The sequence below is a fragment of the Palaemon carinicauda genome, chromosome 10 (assembly GCF_036898095.1).
Source record: "Palaemon carinicauda isolate YSFRI2023 chromosome 10, ASM3689809v2, whole genome shotgun sequence".
Lineage (NCBI taxonomy): Eukaryota > Metazoa > Arthropoda > Malacostraca > Decapoda > Palaemonidae > Palaemon > Palaemon carinicauda.
This window is the reverse complement of record NC_090734.1, coordinates 66,558,055-66,577,359: the sequence shown is the minus strand read 5'-3', so window position 1 is coordinate 66,577,359 and position 19,305 is coordinate 66,558,055. Positions and strand designations below refer to the sequence as shown.

Below are 19,305 nucleotides of genomic sequence, written 5' to 3'. Positions count from 1 at the left end.
GCAACAAGAAAGACATGTTAGCATTAGTGACCTTATGTCCTATCTTCTGTCTCCAACTTCATATTCCATAGCAACACTCAATGGATACTTTAGAAAAAACAAAAATAAAAAGCTTGAAGAATTAATTATATGATCAAAAATATTGAAAATGAAAAGCTCCCCTCATTAAATGGATGTGCTTTAATTCAGGATGGGAATTTCTCCTTTATATGAAAGAGGTAACCCCCTTACAATGCAAACTATATCAGAACTTATTTTCTAGAGCATACCTGTTGTGAATAAGAAAATATTTAGCACAGACAAATGCTGACATTCTCTCTCTCTCCTAAATCGGCCCATTGAGACTAAAGAGGTTGTGGGGATAGGCTCAGAATTGATGAACTGAATATTCATCATCCCATACTCTGGAAAACATTTCTAAAAAATTATGAAAACAAGAAATTATTCATTATGGCAAAAAGTATCCATAAAGCACCTATGACCATCATTGAGAAGTTCAAGCTTTTAAACTGACAATAGCTAAGGGAAAGATTTTCAAATAGCATTTGCCTAAAGCAAGTTCTAGTAAGGAAGAAACTGATGCCAGGCTTATCATTTTTATCAATTACATTCAGACCAAACTACCACACATCATGACGGTGAGAGTTAGGGCCAAGGACGGTAATATTTTTTTTCATTTTTCTCTATTATGCTAAATCTTTCAGTCACCATCCTCCTGAATATGGGAGAATGACTCATCAGCATTAATCAGTTGTGGTGGCCTCTTGGTAACGTCCTTTCCTGGTGAATGCCAGACTGGGGTTCGAGTCCCGCTCAAAATTGTTAGTTTTTTGTTCGCTGCAACCTCACCATCCTTGTGAGCTAAGGATGGTGGGTTTGAGGGAGCCTACAGAACTATCTCCTGAGTCATCAGCAACCATTGCCTGACCCACCTTGGTCCTAGATTGAGTGGAGAGGAGGCTTGGGTGCTGATCATATGTAGGCTATACATGGTTCGGAATGATAGGGCAATGTCACTGTCCCTTGCCTCTGCCATTCATGAGCGGGCCTTAAACCTTTAAACAGAAAACTATTTTCAAGCCTACATTACAGCCCTTATGTCTCTTTATCCCTTCACCGGTGTAGAATGTACTTCAGAATTCAATATAACACTTGCGCCAAAATTCAAAGTTTATTGATATTTTTGTGTGAAGTAGGGAAGCAATGGGTTTTTAATGATGTGAAAGTTATGAGAGGAATTGAAAAATTCACATGCTGTTTATATGGTTTTGGTTACAGAATAGAGAAAGTTAATGAATCCCGAGAAATAAAGGCCAAGAAATTCAGGGGATTAAGATTACTTTTACGGCCAATTGTCACTTTTAATCTTGCAAAGTTTCCCCCATGCAAAAAGAGTTCTTTTGCAGCATGTGAAGAGTTAATTATCAAATGTGCATCTGGAGGAGAGCTAATGAACAATATCCGAAATTACCATTTCCAAAGGAGTTTGGTTTTCACATACAATCTGACAAATAAACTTAAACCGTTATGGTTTGAGGGAGACATCATTCTCAGAGGTCTCATGAGTATTAGTAGATGAGGCAGAGGACGAAGCAAAGTGTGATTTTAAATGGTAATCATGATAGTTATGGTATTGATGGTGACGAGGGTGAAGATGGTGAACATGACAGAGATTGATCATGTGCTTTTGACATAAGTTTTTATCATTTAAGATATGTACAATTCTCAGCTTTACAAAAAAAAAAAAAAAATGTTTGAAGACAGAATTAGTCACTCCCTTGTGCTAACAGAACATAATTTAGCTTAGTATGGCACACTTTAGTGAGGGCTTGAATAGGAGATATAAAGGTAATAATTTAATTGATATACCTGAAGCTGATGAAGACCTTGATGTACCCGTGAATGAATTCAGTGTGTTTGAAGTCGAAGCTATCATTAAAAAAAAACTCTAGTGATGGAAAGCCCCTGGATACAATGGACTGCTGGGATGATTTTGGCCGAAAATGACGTGACTCCTAGAAAACTTACAAGATTATTGTAGAATGTGGCCTGAAGAGACAAAACTGATAAATGGGACTTAAGAGTGTCGGTGAAAATGGCAAAAAAAGATCTGACTGATTGCAGTAATTACAGAGGCGTCACACTTACGTCAGCTGTCATGAAAATATATAGTATGATCATTCTAAAGAGACTAGAGAAAAATATTGATGAAAAGCTGAAAGATGAACTAGCAGGATTTAGAAAAGTTAGAAGTTGCACTGACCAAATTTTCATTTTAAGACATGTGGTACAGCAATGCGTAGAATATAAAAATCCACTTTTGATGGCATTTGTGGACTATGAAAAAGCCTTTGTTAGTGTGCACTGGCCAATTTTGTGGAGAGTCCTGCATTGTTATGGGATGCCTCTTAAATATGAAGATTTTATTAAGTCTTGAGCATAGCAAGAGCAAAGGTAATGTTTAATGGAGTCCTATCATATGAATTTCCAGTGAACAGTGGTCCAGTTTAATGTAATATGTTGTCACCTATGTTGTTTATCCTCCTCATTGATTTTGTAATGCATAGAAGAGTTGGGGATGGCGGAGAAGGATTGGACTTGCTTACCAGAATGCATGAAATATCACATGAGGTTGGGCTCAAGATAAAAAGAAAAAAGACAGTGATGATGAGAACGGAGTATGCAATGGAAGATGAAATATGATTGTAAGTAGAAAAGATTAATGGAGTAGAATCATTTAAATATTTAGGAACCATGATCTCTAATACAGGGTTTTTAGAATTAGAGATCAATGAAAGATTGAAAAAAGTAAATCAGACAATATCTAAATTAAATAAAATTTGGGAATCAAATTGCCTGAAATTGCATGTAAAAATCAGGCTATATATTAGTTTAGTTAGATCGATGTTACTGTATGGACATGGAAAGCAGATATTCTTTTATTATTGATATGACAGACTAATATAAATTATCCATTACGTGAAGAGGTGATTGATCAATATCGAACCCACGATTTTGCAAATGAATTGGAGTTAGTTTTTTTTACTAGATTGATACATTTTCCAATTGAAGAAACAATACATTCGACTTCTATTATATGTCCGAGGTGTTGGGGTTAGCGTAAAACCAGTCATCGTCAATACTGATTTTGTTAAGTAGAAAATAACTCACAGAAGCAAATAGCCTTTGGCGAACCTCAGGTCGACAGAGTACAAAACAAGGAATCATAAAACGTCACAAAAGAATGGGTGATGCAAGGGTACATAAGTAATAGAATTTACGGAAAAGGACTCAGTCATTTATAATGTAAAATAATAAGCATATAAAATAAGGAATCGAATTCTGTTATATTCAATAGTAAAACAATAATAATGAATCAATATAGGGCATTTCCTTTTCCCTTAGATTAAGATATCCTCTGTAATTGACGATTCAGTCTATCCCAATCTACGCAATGGTACTGGTTCAGGCAATGACACATTACTAGGAATTGACTTATCTGCAATAGCAGGCTCAACAGAATTTTAAGAGTCACTAAAGTTGTTCCTATTCTTACCTCTTAAACCAGTATCAGAACTTTTAACAGTTGGAGTAGGAGATGGCAACATTGTGTTTCTGAAGCTCTCTCAAAACTCTGCTTAGTCTCTCATCATGTTCTTTTTGTGTCTCTCCCCCAATAAAAATGTCATCCAGAAAAGCAAAAACACTATCAATATGCATTATAATTTGAGAAATTTACCTCTGAATGATAGCGATTGATGAAAAAACACCAAAGGGAAGTCCCTTACACTTAAATAATCCCTTGGGAGTATTTATTACAAACAACTTTTGACTATCAGCATCTACAGGTAATTGTAGGTATGCATCCTTAAGATCAATTTTTGAAAAGATTGTACTCTTACGCACAACAGCAAATATCTCCTCAAGTCTAGGTAAAGGATATTTCTCACAAGCAATATTGTTATCAAGATATTTGAAATCACCACAAATTCGCATAGACTGTTTATCACTTTTCAAAAGAGGCACGATGGGAGCTGCCCAACTACTAAATTTAACAGGCTCTATCACATCATCCTCCACAAGCTTATCTAATGCATTTTCAACAAGCTTTACATATTTACTAGAAACAGGCCTAGATTTATGGAATTTAGGAAGTGCACCACTTTTCAAGTGGATTTTAGCTACTACACTAGTAACAAGCAAGTTAGGGTCAGTGTTGAACTGCTCTAACCGGGATTTGGCATCCAAAACAGAGATAAGCTCTACCTCATCTTCAATTCCTGTTAAAGAAATACCCAATTTTGGCATTAAATCTTTACCACACAAATTGACATTAGGGTCTTCAACCACATAAAAACCACGATGGATGTTGTAATCTTTAAATTCTACATTGACTAACACCTTGCCAATTACATGAATAGAATTATTTCTATATGCTTTCAGCCCTTTACTAGACTGGACAGACAACCCTAAACTTTGAACATAATCGCATTTCAGAGTTGAAACCACAGCACCAGTATCTACTTCATATGGAATATCAGTATCATTGAACCTAAAGGTAATTTTTGTGCTAATTAGTTCAGCATTATCACAATCATTCACCAAATTGAGCATGTGATCTGATTCTGAAGCATCAGAATCATCCTTTAAATTAAGCAATTGATCACAATTACCATCATCATAATCTGAGTTATCACATTCAGCTAAAGCATTTACTTTCTTTATAAAAACTTTCTTTTTCTTAGATTTGTAAAACGGACTTTTACCATCACTGGTCTTTTCCACACTTGGCATAGGTGAAGCCTTTTGGCCCTGATTTGTCTCTATAAAGCGAGGACAAACATGTTTCAGGTGCCTTTTTTTTATTACAGAAAGAACAAGATAAATAGGAAAATCTGCAATTATCACTGCGATGAGGATAACCCCAGTGTCTACAACTAATATTAGCTTTACGTGTGGTTGCACTATAATTAAAATTCAAAGCATTAACACTATCAGTTAAACCAACTTTCTCAGAACAGAAAGCTTTCTCAAAATTCAAAAGTCTTTCAAGGGTTTCCGCCAAAGTCATAGTTTGTAAATTCAAATGTTCAGCAGCCAAATTCGGAAAATAAACTTCATTATCAATGGCCATAAACAACTGATCTGTGACTCGACCGTCAAAGGCAGTACCAAAATCATAATCTGAAGCTAAGGATTTCAGATCAGTATAAAGATCACACAATGACTCACCACGATTTTTCTTCCTTTGCTGAAACTTCATCAAAGATCTGTGAAAGGACAATATCACAATAAAATGGGTTTTCAAAAGAGTAACAATATCATCAAATTTTAAAGATGCATCATGGGGTAATTTAGGTGCACAGAGAGAAGCTAAAGCACTGAAAGTCTGTGTACCTAAAGAAATAAGTAGACTATTTTTCCTCTTAACCTCCTCCACGATGCCATAGTGATCAAAATCTGCTTGCAGCATAGACAACCAAACATCTAGCTTGATCATTTTAGGATCAAAAGAATCCATCTTACTTTGGGATCCCGAAGCCATCGTAGAAAACTAAATATCATTGAATTCATGTAACCAACCACAGGTAAAAGCGAAGCTAGGAAGTTTAGGCCAACAGGTTAGGCAGCAAGCAGGTTTACTAGCCAGCCTCAAAACATGGGAAAAATACAGCTTACCAAATCCAAGGGCACAATTCTTCCACAAAACAATGATATAATTCCTGGGAAACAGATTGGCATCCAGATAGCCTAGAAGCGTAGCCTAAATGCAAGGGCGCTAGCCTAGGAATTTTGGTCTGGACTCCCGTACAAGGCACACACATTTTGGGTGAAAACTAGCGTCTTGAAATCCACTCACAAATTCAACATCCTGCATCCAGACTTCCCTCATCGCCATTTTATTATATGTCCGAGGTGTTGGGTTAGCGTAAAATCAAAGTCATCGTCAATACTGACTTTATTAAGTAGAAAATAACTCACAAAAGAAAATGGCCTTTGGCGAACCTCAGGTCGGCAGACTACGAAATAAGGAATCATAAAAGTCCCAAAAGTATAGATGACGCAAGGGTACAAAAGTATTGGCATCTATGGAAGAGGATTCAATCATTAATAATGTAAAATAATAAGCATATAAAATAAGGAACCAAATTCTGTTATATTCAATAGTAAAACAATGATAATGAATCAATATATGACAACTTCCTTATACAACTGAGATTAATTCAGGAGTGAAAGAGCACCAAAAGTTCCATTCAAGTCTGCTTGGGATTTGATATAAATATCACATAAAACTATACAGGTAACATATACCTTTTAAACCACTTCAGAAACTTAAGCATGATCAAAAGTCCCAATTATAGGAATCAGCAATTACCACTAAAGGTTTAGGCGTGACCTCATCTACAATAAAAAAGATGAAGATGTAAACAAATAAATGAATCATTAAATGAGCAAATTTAAGACTAGAATAAAAGCTCAGAATACGCAATCGATAGTAACATAGATAATCAAAGTACTGCAAATATACAAATATATAAGTATTCAGAGCATGACAGAAAATAGAAAACTTTGGGATTATCCAACATTTGGGGTAATTGGAGTTATGAGGTATTGAACCTACAGGAGAGAGTGCCTTGAGTCACATGCGGGTATTGCTGAATACATTATGATAGTAAGTATATATATATACATTGGTCGATCGGATGAACGAATTCATTCGCCATGAGTTCCCAACGTTCTAATGGCCCATTTTTCCTGCGCCTTCTTGCCACTTTAATGATTACGGTGAATAGCGTCGCGCGCGCACACACACACACACACACACACAAACACACACTCCAGTTCTAATGAAAATACAGTTGTTTTAAGTCTCCAGAAACGAGTGAATGAAGTCGATAAGATATGGAATGTGTATTTAAAGCCGGTCCACCTCAAAGCTGTGCAAACTGTGACAGTCCACCTGCCGTTCAGGACTTTTATTTATGGTGCGGTATATTATTGATACGAATCTGGATTAGTGTTTTCAACGTTAAATTAAATGATAATGCTGGAAAATTTGAAAATTTTGCCACCATTTAACTTATCCCCTTGAAAACCATGTAGATCCGAGAGTTTGTATGATTTTGCAGAAACCTGTTACTGTACAACCTTTAGATTCTAAATGATTTTACCGAAACTCTGCTTTTATTTAATCTAGGTGTGGGGGACTAGTGACTATTCTTTATTATTCAATGAAAAATTAAGGCAAAAGCAGAAGTGCTTTAGTATTCAAGTGTTCATCGTAAAAAGGCGGCTTCCAGATCGATAAGTTATCTTCTGAGCATATATCCAGTCTAGTATCGTGTAGTAGTTTAGAACCCTAATAAAATCTTAAATATTGTGGATGGAATCTAAAGCATCTTTACTTCTCATAAATATGGAGACCTTTTTAATAAATGTTACAATTTGATTACAATTGTTAGTTTTGTTTTAAGGATTCGGAAATGTGGGAAGGGAAGGAAAGGGAAACGAGATAATACGATAATAAATAAGACTGTTCATTTTCTTCAACAGGGAGCAACGGAGTCGCTCGTTAAAACAAGAGGTAAGAATTAAAATCTTTTCTATCCTTGAGTGTTTTTTTATTTATTTTTTTTTTTTGTGCACGTACGAGTACATGTGATATATAATAGTGGTTAGTACTCCTAGAATGTTTGTTAGACATACATTTATGAAAAGGGAAGATTTTTTATTTGTATCGTTGGAAGAATTATTATAGAAAAATAATTCCTCAATTTTCAATCAAATATTGACTGTTATTAATTTTAACTAAAAAATTGCCATAACCTTTGATACGACCAGATGAGAGCTCTCCGAAGTGTGCTTATCCAGTTAGGAAAATTCCGGTTTCAGGGAAAACTTCTCTTACTCTGATGTCACCCAATTTTCCGGCGTCTTACGAATACAACACAAGATGTGGTTGGTCTTTAAGGGTTAGTGCTGGCGCTCTGTTCTTTTATGAAATTATAATTAGTGTTGTTTGTGGTCATTTTCATCCATCAGTTAGTTTGTACGCCCTCTAGCCACCTCTTTCAAAGTTAATGTGACTTTTGGCGCTCATTCTATCTTATTGATGTTTCTGCCTCGTATAATGTTGTAAATTGAAAGGTTAGTGGACTATTAAAAGTTTGAATAGTTTAGCATCAATGTCCAGACGATGAATTAAATTTGGCACCAAAATGTAATATTAGTATAAGATTATATCCACGTTTTTCTCTTTTGACTTTAGCCTGTCAGTAGAAGCGTGATTATGAGACTGAACTGTGACACTTTCAGTGTCCAAGACATCAACGATGTTGGAAAATGTCCCGATTATCTGGAAGTTATGGACACAAGGTAAGACTGAGACTACAAAATCTTTTCATTAGAACTGATTCAAGTTAACTGAAGATGGCCAATATAGTCTTTTGATCAATTCAATTAATATCGTCATTATCGTGTTTCCTTGTCACGTGGTGTAGGCAATTTTACATGCAAGGCTAATCACATACAGCTCAGCTGCATTATCGGAAGAACATTCTATACAAAGTCAATATCACAGGATTTCATTGACGGATGGAAACTGTTTCGAACTTGCATCGGCTTAAACTCAAAAAAGAGTTCATTTCGTAAGCACTTGAATTCAAAGGAGTTAGGTAACCGGAATGGAAAGTTTGCTGGGAGGCAAAATAATCAGAGAGAGAGAGAGAGAGAGAGAGAGAGAGAGAGAGAGAGAGAGAGAGAGAGAGAGAGAGAGAGAGAGAGTCATGTTGAAGATCATGGGATGATTGCACAATTTAATGTTGAATTAGACTACAAATTTCATCTTTTACAGTTCCAAGCGAAATTCGGCAGAAACACCGAATTTTGGTCAAAATATTATTTTTTTACATCTCATTAATCATCTGTGATACAAAATTAAAACCCAATATCAAGGGCTTTAGGCCTCGTGAATCTTAGGGCGTGCAAATTTGATCACAAAATATTGCTGAATCGGGAAATATAGTAACAGATGTTAACAAAAAAAGGGATCGTATATCAAGCAACAGAATTCTCTGTGTAATTTCTATAATTCGAAAACTATAGACATTGGGAACAGAGAGAGAGAGAGAGAGAGAGAGAGAGAGAGAGAGAGAGAGAGAGAGAGAGAGAGAGCGTGTTTTTCTAAATCTTCTGTTAGAAAACTTTGACGTGTTTCCAATAATTGGATCGTTTTTTGGGTAAACCAATTTTAATGTTCCTCAAGGTGAAACAAATTATTTTCCCTCCTTGTGTGCGTGAGAGGAATTTTCATATTAGTGGTGGGCACTAATGTAACAAACTGTGGATCCCGTTGGTATTGCATGTTAATTGTTTGCGACTGTTATGCATGTGTTCTTTGCATTGTTGGGAAGTGGACAAATGATGTAGCCATTTTTTTTTCATTAAGCTCTAGTGATCTTAGGTCAACATCAAAGTTGAAAAATTGAATTTGGCCAAAAACACTGCCTTACGCAAGTTTCATTTTAAAGTCTGAATTACCAGAATGTTAACTTCCGTTTAACTAAATTTTTTTATGTGCAAATATTCATCCAGAACTACCAATTTATTCATTGCAGAATGCTTGTTTACCTGTATGAAAAATAAACAGCTTTTGTTATAAGCTTTTCATCGCCTATTCCACTATCGACTCAAACCAACACGTTGCTTTTCCGGAAGATGACCAATGTTGAATCATATCTGATTTTTTACATGATAGTTAAGGCCTTAGAATAATAAATATACATCTATATTCACCAAGGAGGTCCTTAAATTTGGTGTGTTGCAATAAGTAGTCACACGATGGAGCCAAGCACCAATAAGAAACCAAAACTATAAACTGATTAGCATTCAGTGTCAGGAGCCATTCATAATCTAGTGCTTGAACCATCAGAGGAAGCATATTATAATTTCCTACAGTTTTTATATGAAAATGGAGAGTATGGAGATGCTGAATATTCACAGATCAGCAGACAATTCCAAGGATACACTGCCAGTGATCTGAAAGAAAAGAAAACAAATTAGTATGGAGAATCTTATCGGTCAACATGTCACAGTGGTCACCTAAAACGATACCAGAAGGCCTGCCAACAAGGAGAGAGTCAGCATCATCAAAAGTGATTTGGGCAACCTTCCTCTGCAGCGGCCGCTAAGGTACCAGACTGCTGAAAGCAAGACTCCTCACTTCACACATTCAGCATCTTTCAATGCCAGCCTGTGTTTCTTCTGCAGCAAGAGAGTAAAAAACAGTTCATAAGGTGTGTATATTCAGTACGAGGAAACAATTACAAAAGGCTGTTGATGCTCGTGCCATTGATATTATCATCTCTCATGCTAAGTTCAAAATGTCCAGCGAGGTGCAGCCAGCACCAGTGAGGACAACAAGTAGCAAGGAAGTCAATGATGCACAAACTTCACGATTAAGTAAATGAGCTTAAGGATGACAGGTCATTATTTGCTTGCATGTTGATTGTTGCATGCTCATGCCTTAAGATCAACCTCATAGAGGGCATTGGTCAGCCTAGCTGCCAAACGAAACCGGTGGTGACCTGCAGCCAGATGTCACTATTGACATTGCTTTATTTATCACCGAGGAAGGTGACGGGCATTGATTAAATGGCAGTTGTCCAGGCAATAGGCAAATCTCCTACTGTCAATCCATGTGCTTAATGGGCTGACTACTTCACAGCCACACTGAGCTGTAAGTGCTACGACTATGAGGTCTATCTAGTTTTTGACCATTATAATCTTCCCACTTCACTGAAGGAGGCCAGCAACTGCTTATCATGTTACTGATAACACACCAGTTGGTAAGGTGTATGCAAAGTAGTTCTTGTCTAGCATCACATCCAAAGATGAACTGACGGTTTATCTTGCAAAGAAAGTGTTCCAGCATTTTGATGGTAGGCCCACAGTCTTAATAGCTACTTCATGGCAGGTGGTGCTCTCAAACTCTATGAATGTTCAACATCTCTGCAGCTCTCATGAAGAAGCTGACACAAGTATTATTCTCCATAGTCTTTATGCTGCTCGAGGAGGAACAACAGAAAATTACATTCAATCACCTGACACTGATGTGTTTGTCTTTGCAATCCACTGCCACCTCTGGACTTTGGTGAGTGGAACTAGAAGAGAGTATAACAAGGGCCAGTTTTAAATGCTGAAGAAATACCAGGACTTCATACCTTCTCTGGAGCAGGCATAACAGGCCGATTTGACAGCAAAGGGAAGCTTACAGGTTAGCAGGGGTGTCCGGTAAATTGCTCGAAACAAGATGCGCGAAATCAATTGCTCGAAACAAAATGCTCGAAATCATTTGCTCGAAACAAAATTCTCGAAATCAATTGCTCGAAAAATTATTCCTCGAACTGTCAATTCCACGAAAGATAGATTTCTCGAAAGCAAATGATTTCGAGTATTTTGTTTTCGAACAATTGAAGTGGAAAAAGAGACAGATTGCTTCAAAATAAAAGCAATTGTTTGGTTATATCGATAATACAAACTAAAATTCATTTATCTATGTCTTGACAATTGAAAAGCAAAAGCAAAAAATATTTATTCGCTACTAAAAGTCATAAATTTATTTGTCTTTAAAATTAAAAGGAAAACAAAATTCATTTATTCGCTACTCTATCAATATGTATTATTATGAGCAACACTTCTTAAATATTCTTCAATATTTCCCGTGTCATCATAGCTGAATACAATGTATTCTAATCTTCGAAAGCAGTCACGGTATTTTCTTCTGCTTCCAGGTACACTCACACCTCGCACCTTTCCTTTTTCGCTCTCTGCAAAACTTGAATTCATCTTGATGGTTCGATGTTTACATAAATAATTATGAAAAAGGAACTAAAACTAAAAATAAGGTTTAGAAAACAAAGTCATAACGGCTAAGATAATGGTACTTATCAATAGTTTTTAACTCTTAAGTATTTTTATTGGAATAAAAATAAAGTTTAGAAAATAAAGTTATTAATGGCTAACATAAAGGTATCTAGCAATGAATCGGATTTCAAGTAGTTTAAAGAATATTGGCTTTCGAACATTTTGTCTTTCGAGGAATTGATAGTTCGAGAAATAATTTTTCGAGCAATTGATTTCGAGCATTTTATTTCCGAGCAACTGATTTCGAGCAATTTACCTGAAACCGTTAGCAGGCACTGAACAGATGCTCCATGGAGGTGATAACTGCAATTGCTGTACAAGGACCCTCTATGGAGCTTAAAGTTGACACTGGAAGCGCCATTGAGATATTTGTTTGCCAGCTCTGAGCCTTATAACTTTGGTGGATGTTAGTGATATCAGGTAGAAGCTTTTCACCAAGAAACAACTAGAAGCTCAAAAGCTGCCTCCAACATCATGAGCCTTACATAAAGCTCAAGATGACATTCCCCACCCTCAGCTACCACCAGCATCAACCTATGGTTGGAGGGAAGAACGGGGATAAACTAATGTCAGCCCCGACAAGGGATTCTCCAGCTCCAGCCACAGTTACTCATCTCCTCAAATATGGGTGCAATAAGATCAGTTGTAGATCCCATTGTTCCTGTTGATCTCAAGGCCTCAACTGCTTAAAGATCTGCATGTGTGGAGCTGATGAGGAGGTGTGCACTAATATTAGCCAGATACTCTTGGGAATTGATGAGGATGGAGGAGGGGGATCTCTCATCTTAATAAGACTAAAACTGCACTAAAACATTACAATTATTATTATTATTATTATTATTATTACTACTACTACTACTTGCTAAGCTAATACCCTAGATGGAAAAGCAGGATGCTATTAGTCCAAGGACGCCTACAGGAAGAGTAGCCCATTGAGGAAATTGAATAAGGAAGTGAATAAACTACAAGAGGAGAAATGAACAATTAGAATGAAATATTCTAAGGGCAGTAACAACATTAAAATAAATCCTTCACATATAATCTATGAAAGCTTGAAAAAAAGAGTTAGAGAAATAAATTGGAATTGTGTGCCCGAGTGTACCCTCAAGCAAGAGAACTCTACCCCAAAGATAGCGGAAGACCACGTTACAGAGGCTATGGCACTACCCAAGACTAGAGAACAATATTTTGATTTTGGAGTGTTTTTCTCCTAGAAGAGCTGCTTATCTCAGCTAAAGAGTCTCTTCTACCATTTCCAAGAGGAGAGTAGCTACTGAACAATTACAGTGCAGCAGATAACCCCTTGAACGAGAAAGAATTGTTTGGTTATCTCAGGGTTGTCAAGTGTATGAGGACAGAGGATAATGTGGAAAGACTCGGCCAGACTATCCCGTGCATGTGTAGGCAAAAGAAAAATGTGCCGGAACCAGAGAGATGGATCCAAATGTCGTTCAGTCTGGCCATTCAAAGGACATAGCGGTAGTAGCTCAACGAGAGACTGGTGCCCCGGCCAACCTACTACCTTTGGAAGAAAAAATGTCTAACATATTGAAAGAATGTTATTGTTTTATCATTACGTAGCATTTCAACAATAATATTGGATGTTTGACTTGTATTTGCGCTGACATAACCAAATTATTTATCACGGTTTTAGGCAAAATTTTAACTTGAGAAAAAGGTTATGAGAATTTGTTTTTAAAAATGGGCGACATCATTCTTTTGTAAGTTAAATGCTTCCAGAAGACATTTCAACCGGTTGGCAAAAATTAACATTTGAAACCGACGGGAAAACGTAGCCCCCCCCCCCCCTCACTAAAAAGGGAGATGAGGGTGACTATCACTTTGCAATCAGGCCGTCTACAATTATTCATAACGGCTTGTCAGCTAATGCGGGTGACCTACTCTCTCCTTTTGACACCAAGAATAAAAGACCCGTATGTTCGTTAGCTGTGCATGTCGGTATTACGCAATCATCAAGGTGAACTAGCCACTGTACTGTACGTATTGAAATCTGTGGAGTTATGAAATCATTCCATTAAATAAGATATTTACAAAATACTACATTTCTGATAATAGAGATGTATATGTTTTGATGGATTTATCAGATAAAATTATATAGAAAGAAATGTAAAACCTCTCTTTCAGAAAATTACTTTATTATGTAACGTTAGTTTGTATAAGTTAAGGACGTTTGTGCAATAAACTTTATAATGGAAATGCAAATCATATAAACAAGTTGTATACTGTATAATTTTCATTAATTGGTTTCTATTTATATTGATTTGATTTATATTTTTGAAAAACATTGTAAGTGCACATCTGTATTTTAGTAATAGAATAATGTCGAAAATAATGTAAATTACGAAATTTCATTGTACTTTTATTATAAAAGATAAAAAGAAATATTCCGTGAAGGCAATAATCAGTATCTATTAACCATTACCTCATGATCGGTTTTATAGAGTTTTATTTGAAATTTTGCCAAATCAGCAGTTTTTTAAGGGAGCATTGTATAATTTGAGTTATATCAATTCCAATTGTTCTTTCTAAATATACTTTTTTGACTACCCAGTCTCCCAGACTCAACATAATGATCTAATCTGAATACGTTGTTTCTGTCTTGAGTTATTACTTACTTAAATTTAGATTATAATTTCCGAAATGAAAGAGATTTCTTCTTCCTTTCAGGTACTGTGGGTCTGACCCTCCTAACAACATCACAGCTCCTAATCTGAAACGACTGAAAATCCTGTTCAAGAGTAATGGCCGAGACAACTACCGAGGATTCAGATGTAAAGTAGAGGGAGTTAACCGCAACACTGAGGAATGTTGTAAGATTATCAGATTTATACTATCACCCCTTCATATTCTGGTACAAGATTTTGCTCTGTAACTAGAAATATTTTTAAAAGGCCAGGTAGTAGGTTGACCAGAGGACTAGTCGCCGCTAGAGAATTATTGGGTCCTTTGACTGGCCAGATAGAACCACATTGGATCCCTCTATAGTTACTGCCCATCCTTCCTTTCCCTACACACATACCTAGTCTGGCCTATTTACACATTCTCCTCTTTCTCCATACACCTGACAACACAAAGAAAACCAAACAATTCTTCACTCAAGGGGTTAACTACTGGACTATGGTTGTTCAGTGGCTACTTTCCACTTGGTAAGGGTAGAAGAGACTTTTAGTTATGGTAAGCAGCTCTTTTAGGAGGACACTCCAAAATTAAAACATTGTTCTCGAGTCTTGGGTAGTGCCATAGATTCTGTACTAAGGTCTTTCACTGTCTTGGGGCATAGCTCTCTTGCTTGAAGGTACACTCAAGCACTCAATTAAATGTGTATCCTTATTTCTTTTTCTCACGGGCCCATTTTCCCTGTTAGAGCCATTTGGGCTCATAACACCCTGTATTTCCAACCAGGGTTGTAGCTTTGCTGATAATAATAGTAATGATACAAAAATATGGTCCAAATTACTGCATAAGAATATTCTGAGCTAATAGAAGGAAGGGAAGTTTTTAAACAAGAAACAAGAGGGCTTTGCCTTTAGATTTTACAAGGATCGCTTTTTTTATGGGAGAACGTTCTTTTGCCACTAAGACACCTTTCTCGTTATCATTATTTCTTTCATCATATCAAATAACGATCAAAGGGTGCCCCATTTTAATCAAATAGTGTACATAATTATGTAAAGAAAAGGACTAATAAACAAATGACCTACGTTTACATAGACAACCCATTTAGGCTTAGTAACCTTATTCCCGGAACTTAAAATAACATAGAGTCTGTCATATCCAGAATCACTTAGCGTAGGCGTAACTAAGTTTTAAAATTCGACCCATGGAGCAAGAGCAACTGAGTACATTTTTTCGTTATGTTTATAACTTATAACTAAAACATCTCGAACATTGATGTAAGTAATCCTTATAGGAAAATACAAGGATTCCTTTGTTTACTTACCCATAGATTAAATATTATAATTGTAATTTTTTCCATCAGTTTGTGGGTTGGGTGACTTACCTGAATCGGTCCAGAAAACAAAATCATCATCGAACACCAGTTTTCCTTGGGCGGCGGCCATCGTTGACGTCAATACAGACGTTCACTTCTGCAGCGCCTCCGTCATTTTCGAAGACTGGCTCCTCACGTCAGCGTCATGTGTTGAAAGGTAATGCGAAGAGGCTCTTGCAAGAAAGGCTTAGAGACACAAAATCTACAGATAGTCTGTCAATCTGTCTTTTCTTATAGTTCAATTTATTACACCAGTTCGTTTCTAAATTACTAGTTTATTTCCAAGGTGATATATTACACACACAGATATATATATATATATATATATATATATATATATATATATATATATATATATATATATATTGAATCTCTATCGCTAATACTCGTGCTTTTATTCATTGTATATATTAACCACAATGGCATTTGATATCGATTGCTACCTTTAGAAATGTATATCAGTTGGAAAAAAAATCTCCTTTATCACAATGCTTCTGACTGAGCAAGGATTCGAACTTATGCCTCTGAGCCGAAACAATGCCAACATTGACCTGTTTACCAATCAAGCTATCAAGAGCGAAATATGTTCATTTTAAATCCACTGTATATATTCCTGTCGAATTCAGGAATCTGTTCTTAGACAAATCTGAAGCTTTTGTCCTTCAATGGTCCAGTAATGGCTGATGATGATGTTGATGATGGTATGTACTGTAGGTGTGTGTATTTATACACACACACACACGTAATTTATATGCCATATGTATATATCTATCTATCTATCTATCTATCTATCTATCTATATATATATATATATATATATATATATATATATATATATATATATATATATATGTATATATACATATATATATATATATATATATATATATATATATATATATGTATATATACATATATATATATATATATATATATATATATATATATATATATATATATATATATATATAGACTTTGCCTCTGAATCGGGCTGTGAGCAAATAATAAATGAAGCTACTCACAGGTCTGGTAATTGCTTGGACCTCGTATACACTGACTCCCCTGGCGTTATAACTAGTAAGGTTGGTTCTCCAGTCGGGACATCTGATCATGCCTTGATTTCATTATTAGTGAAGACTGAGCAGCCTGTCCCTGATATATCATATTCTTGTGAGATTTATATGAAATCCCAAGCAGACTGGAATGGGATTTTGCATGATCTTTTGTGCTTGAATTGGTCACAATTATATAATAGTGTAGATTCTGTTGTCCCTTTGAATGAGAATCTAGTCAACATAATCGATAGGCGTATCCCTTCTCGTGTGGTAAGGTACCGAGTGAAGGACAAACTGTGGTTCAGTGATGATTGTAGACGTGCTTATTTGGAGAAGCAGGAGGCCTATCACCTTTGGAAGGGTAACAGATCAGATTTGACCTGGAACAACTACACTCAGCTTCGAGCTTTTGCTCAGAGAGTTTATGCCTCAACTGAAAAGGAGTACAATTTAACGATAAAAGAAACCCTTTCTGGTACAACTCAGGAACATAAATGGTGGTCTACCCTTAAATCTGCACTCTTTGGTGTAGATGCAACAGTTCCTCCTTTACTTAAACCAGATGGCTCAGTCACTCACTGTCCAAAGGAAAAGGCAACCATTTTGGCTGATGTTTTTGACAGTAAACAGAGTAATGAAAAACTTGAACTTCCTCATTCCTGTTTTCCTGAGGCTAAACTAACTAGTTTAGCTTTTCGATCTCGTGAGATTAAAGCTCTGTTGATGGACCTTGAGGCTTATGGTGGTATAGACCCAAATGGTATTTTTCCTTTGTTTTTTATAAAGACAGCAGATTTCTTAGCTCCAAAGTTATCTGTTATTTTGCGTAAGTTAGCAAGAGGAGGAGCATTTAGCACTTGTTGGAAAATGGGTAATGTTACTCCTCTATGTAAATGTGTTTGTGGTAGCTCAAGTCCCACTGATTACCGCCCAATTTCCATAACTCCCATATTATCTAAAGTTTTTGAACGTCTTCTGGCAAAACGTCTTAATAGGTTTGCTGAAGGTAATCATCTACTCCCTAGTTTGCAATTTGGTTTTCGTAAAGGCCTTGGAGCATGTGATGCCCTTCTTACAATCTCTAATGCTGTACAGAAGTCCATTGAGTGTGGTCAGGAAGTGCGCATGATTGGCCTTGATTTTAGTGCTGCCTTTGACCGTGTAAATCATGAGGCCCTTGTTTTCAAACTGAAACAGTTGGGAGTGGGTGGGTCACTTCTTAGCGTTATTATTGATTTTTTAAGTAATAGATCTCAAAGAGTTGTTGTTGACGGGCACCATAGTGAGTATAGGAATGTGATATCCGGTGTTCCACAGGGAAGTGTTCTTGGCCCATTACTTTTCATACTATATACACATAACATGTGATTTGGCCTAGAAAACAAGCTTGTTGCATATGCAGATGATGCTACTCTCTTTGCATCAATTCCATCCCCTGAATGTAGATCTGGGGTTGGTGAATCCCTTAATAGAGATTTAGCTAAAATTAGTGCATGGTGCAAATTATGGGGTATGAAGTTGAATCCTAACAAAACTCAAAGTATGATTGTAAGTAGGTCAAGGATGGTGGCTCCTCAACATCCGGATCTCAGTATTGATAATGTTTCTTTAAATTTGTATGATTCTTTTAAAATTTTAGGTGTGATTCTCGACAGCAAATTTACTTTTGAGAAACATTTAAGGTCTGTGTCTTCTTCAATTGCACAAAAAATTGGCATATTGAGAAAGTCTTTTAAGATTTTTGGTGATCAATCTATTCTGAAGAAGTGTTTTAATTCTTTCATTCTACCTTGTTTTGAGTATTGTTCTCCAGTCTGGTATTCAGCTGCTGATTCTCATCTTAATTTGTTGGACAGAAACTTACGGTCTATTCAATTTCTTATTCCTGATCTAGATATTAATCTCTGGCACCGTCGTTCAATTAGTTCATTATGCATGTTGCATAAGATTTTTCATAACTCTGACCATCCTTTACATTCAGATCTCCCTGGACAATTCTATCCTGTTCGTAATACTAGGCAAGCAGTTAATTCTAATATCCAGGCCTTCTCCATCCTGAGGCTCAATACTATGCAGTACTCCAGAAGTTTTATTCAGCTGTGACCAAGATGTGGAATGATCTTCCTAATCGGGTAGTTGAATCAGTAGAACTTCAAAAGTTCAAAGTTGGAGCAAATGCTTTTTTGTTGACCAGGTGGACATGAGTCTTTTTATAGTTTATATATGACATATTTGTTTTTGACCTTGTGAATAGTTTATATATGACATATCTGTTTTGACGTTGTTGCCTTTTTTAGAATGATTTATTGTTAA

The 19,305-nt window shown here is 36.2% G+C and overlaps 1 protein-coding gene across 2 annotated transcripts in view; it reads left to right on the top strand.

The window, feature by feature from the left end:
* Positions 1–6,727: 6,727 nt before the first annotated feature.
* LOC137648410 (serine protease 33-like) overlaps positions 6,728–19,305 on the top strand; it is a 33,494-nt gene continuing 20,916 nt past the window's right edge. The window contains exons 1-6 of one of the 2 annotated variants that reach the window (XM_068381333.1): positions 6,728–6,786; positions 7,555–7,585; positions 7,843–7,973; positions 8,270–8,376; positions 14,614–14,756; positions 15,926–16,094. In XM_068381333.1, coding sequence (XP_068237434.1) covers positions 6,778–6,786; positions 7,555–7,585; positions 7,843–7,973; positions 8,270–8,376; positions 14,614–14,756; positions 15,926–16,094 — 590 coding nt within the window. In that variant the 5' untranslated portion in view covers positions 6,728–6,777. Of the gene's footprint in view, positions 6,787–6,811; positions 6,987–7,554; positions 7,586–7,842; positions 7,974–8,269; positions 8,377–14,613; positions 14,757–15,925; positions 16,095–19,305 lie in introns of those variants that run through there. The other variant, XM_068381334.1, reaches the window with a different exon arrangement.